General features: G+C 37.7%; 1 protein-coding gene across 1 annotated transcript in view; it reads right to left on the reverse strand.

Annotated features, from left to right (window-relative positions):
- LOC106876170 (spindle and kinetochore-associated protein 1) overlaps positions 1-3,706 on the reverse strand; it is a 13,794-nt gene that overhangs the window by 4,361 nt on the left and 5,727 nt on the right. The window contains exons 3-4 of the mRNA XM_014924603.2: positions 2,926-3,041; positions 640-977 (exon numbers count right to left, since the gene is read on the reverse strand). Coding sequence (XP_014780089.1) covers positions 640-977; positions 2,926-3,041 — 454 coding nt within the window. The remainder of the gene's footprint in view (positions 1-639; positions 978-2,925; positions 3,042-3,706) is intronic.

The raw sequence follows: 3,706 nt of genomic DNA on the forward strand, positions 1-3,706 counted from the left end.
GAAAAATTTCATGTGTCACCCGCACATGAGCCAGTCCAGGGGCACTGGCAACGGTCTCGCTCGAAAAATTTCATGTGTCACCCGCACAAGAGCCAGTCCAGGGGCACTGGCAACGATCTCGATCGAAAATCCCACAAATGCCAGCCAGACGGCACTGGCAATGGTCACGCCCAAAATGGTGCATTTCATGTGTCGCCTGCACATGAGCCAGTCCAGGGGCACTGGCAATGATCTCGCTCGAAAAATTTCATGTGTCACCCGCACATGAGCCAGTCCGATGATAGAAGAAATTTAGCTATGGTGCCATGCAGCAGGATTGAACTCATGATGACATGATTGGGAAGCAAGCTTCTTAACCATACACCCACAACATATTGTCAGGAGTGTATGATGAAGAGAGAGAGAGAGAGAGAGAGAGAGAAGTGGGGGAAGAACAATGAAAAATAGACGGGTAAAAAGATGGAGGAAAACCAGAAAAATGAATGTAAAATTACAAAGAATTCAAGAAAAATGTATGAAAAAAACAAAGAAAAACAAAAACAGAAACAATGAAAGAAGAAAATAATGGTGAGAAAGGAGGAATCATTCATACACACAAAAGGCGCATGAATGCATAAAGAGAGAAATTAAGTGTCTAACCTTCAGTATCAGCAGTCTCTTGAGCTTTATACATTTCATATATATGCTTCTTCTTCTCTGGAACAGCTTTCCTCTTGAGAGACATTATGCTGTACTTAGCTTCAAAGCATTTGGTCAGTTCCTCAATGACATTGTTAACCAGCTTGTATGTAATTCGGCCCTTCATATATTTTGGAATGGAATCAAACTGTGGCACAGTGAGGAACTCAATATATTTTACTTCCTTCTCCAACAGGTTCTTGTTTTCTGTGATTTTTTGAGGAACTTCTGCTGGAGACAGGTTTACCTTCTTTTTTGTGTTCTCCTTTAAGTTACAGGCAGAATTCGTTTCGGAAACACTGGCAATAAATAAATAATAAATAATGATAATAATAATAATAATAATTATAATCCTTTCTACTACAGGCACAAGGCCTGAAATTTGGTGGGGGAGGGGACTAGTCGATTACATCGACCCCAGTGTTTCACTGGTACTTAATTTATCGAACTTGAAAGGATGAAAGGCAAGGTTGACCTCAATGGAATTTGAACTCAGAATGCAGTGACAGGCGATATACCACTAAGCATTTCGTCAGGCATGCTAACAATTCTGGCAGTTTGCCACCTTATATGATGATAACAATAAAAATAATAATAATGATGATAATAATAATAATAATCTTTTCTATTATAGGCACAAGACCTGAAATTTGGGGGAGGAGGATAGTCGATTACATCAACCCCAGTACTCAACTGGTACTTGATTTATCAACCCCAAAAGGATGAGAGGCAAAGTTGACCTCACAACATAGCAACGGGTGAAATACCACTAAGCATTTCATCCAACATGCTAAGAATTCTGTCAGCTCACCACCTTACATAATAATAATGATAATAAAATCTTGTTGACTAATCATGTCTGCTTATAGATATGTCAATCCAAGCAGATTGCAACACTTTTGTAAAAACATTTGAAAAATTAAGTAAACATAAGGACTTTAGAATCAAGGTCTTTGTAACGTGACATATAAGAACAACAACAACTGAATCGGTAATCATCAGAGTATTGCAGACAATACTGAATGGCTATCTAAAACAATATGGCCAAGTATTAAGAAATGCAAATGTATCAGAACTACAAAATAATTGCTCTCATGGTATTGTTGACACCTTCAGAAAAACTGTCAAAACTGAAAAATTACAGAAACAGAATCTTAGTCATCAGACTGTAGCCTCTTTCACATACAAGTTGGACGTTTACTTGCTGTTACTTGAGCTCTGAGTGAAACCTAGAACAGCTCATATAAAACAAATTAATATAAATGATAGACAGACAGACAAAGACAGTGTTTTGGAACTTAGAACTAAGAAGTTACTCACAATATGCTTTACTCTAAAAGCAATATTGACAAACTCTATCTATCAAGAAAGGAAGGCGGCTAGCTGGTAGAAACGTTAGCACGCCGGGCGAAATGCTTAGCGGTATTTCGTCTGCCGCTACGTTCTGAGTTTGAATTCCGCAGAGGTCGACTTTGCCTTTCATCCTTTCGGGGTTGATAAATTAAGTACCAGTTACGCACTGGAGTCGATATAATCAATTTAATCCGTTTGTCTGTCCTTGTTTGTCCCCTCAATGTTTAGCCCCCTTGCGGGCAGTAAAGAAATAAGAAAGGAAGGAAAGAGGTAGGGGATTGCTAAATGCAGAAGCCACTGCAAGTATTGTGGTGTTGGGTTTGAAAAACTATGTTGTATGTAGTGAAGAAAGAATACTATCAGCAGCTAGAAATGTCCAAAATATTACTGAAACGGTAGGGGAAAGTAGCTGGAAGAGGAAGAAACTACATGGCCAGTTCATCTAACAAACTGAGGATATTGGAAGTGAAAATGCTGCTTGTGGCTGACAGACAGAAACCCGAAATGAAAAACTGTGATGCTAATCATAATCACTTAGGAAACAAGAGCAAATTTGATAAAGGCAAAGATTGATAAAACTCAGTGAGGCAGCAAATACAGAATCTTTGGGAAAAGAAATGAAATTATTAATCATCTCAAGTGGACATAAAACAAGTAGAATATTTTGGCCAGATATGGCTGGTTTAAATGCTAAAGGGTTAATGTACACAACAATATGCACACATTGTGTGTGTGTGTGTGTGCATATGCATACAAACACATACACACGCATAGTTAGCTTTCAAAAAAATAAGTATCAAGACTACAGCTGGTGTACTTATCACAACATTCAAAACAAAGAAAAAAAAAAAAAAAATGAACACTTAAATTATTGAAAAATATTCATGTGCTAACCTGGCAGAATCAAGAGTGATTTTAATTGTGGCTTTATTATTGTTAAAGTGTTCTGGTAAGTTCTCCTTCATATGCATGGCAATTTCAATTGTTTCTTTCAAATTCTCCTTTAAAACCTGCAATGTGTAGTTAACAAATGAAAAATATATTGGATGAAATAACTGAGTAGAAATATAGCAAACTCCTCACAATTATTCCAGTATTTTATATATATTTATACACTCACACATATATTATATATGAAGGCTGTCTACTCATTAGCTGAGCATGACCATCCTGGAGAGGTAGTGTCAGCAATGCCTGTGCAAGGGTCTTAAGTTAAGTGCACCTTGCACAACACCACAGTGGCTTTCACTAGCAATATCAAGGGACAAGCAAAGTGCAAACTATCCAGCTCAATAGAGTAGCAGGGTTTTAGATACAAGTTAGCTTTCTCCTAGAGGGATGCCTTGACAAAGACCAGTAGTCCTTCATTCCCAGTGGGTTTACTGTGCTCTCAGATACCAACCCAAATATTACTATGTCCTGGTACACACTAGCTTGGAATTCATATATTATATATATATGGAGAATTCACAAAAAAAAAACAAAAGATGAAGACAGGTGGTGTAAACAAGCAGATGTATTAGTTTGACACTTGGGAAGTGAAAAAGTCTTTAACGTTTCGAGTCTACGCTCTTCCACAGAAAGAAACAAGGAGAGAAAATAAAGAATGTGTAGTGGCTAGCAATCTATCCAAGTCAAATCAGATTGTAACCTGGTGCAGCTCTCTAGATTGCCA

The sequence above is a fragment of the Octopus bimaculoides genome, chromosome 8 (genome assembly GCF_001194135.2).
Source record: "Octopus bimaculoides isolate UCB-OBI-ISO-001 chromosome 8, ASM119413v2, whole genome shotgun sequence".
Taxonomy (NCBI): domain Eukaryota; kingdom Metazoa; phylum Mollusca; class Cephalopoda; order Octopoda; family Octopodidae; genus Octopus; species Octopus bimaculoides.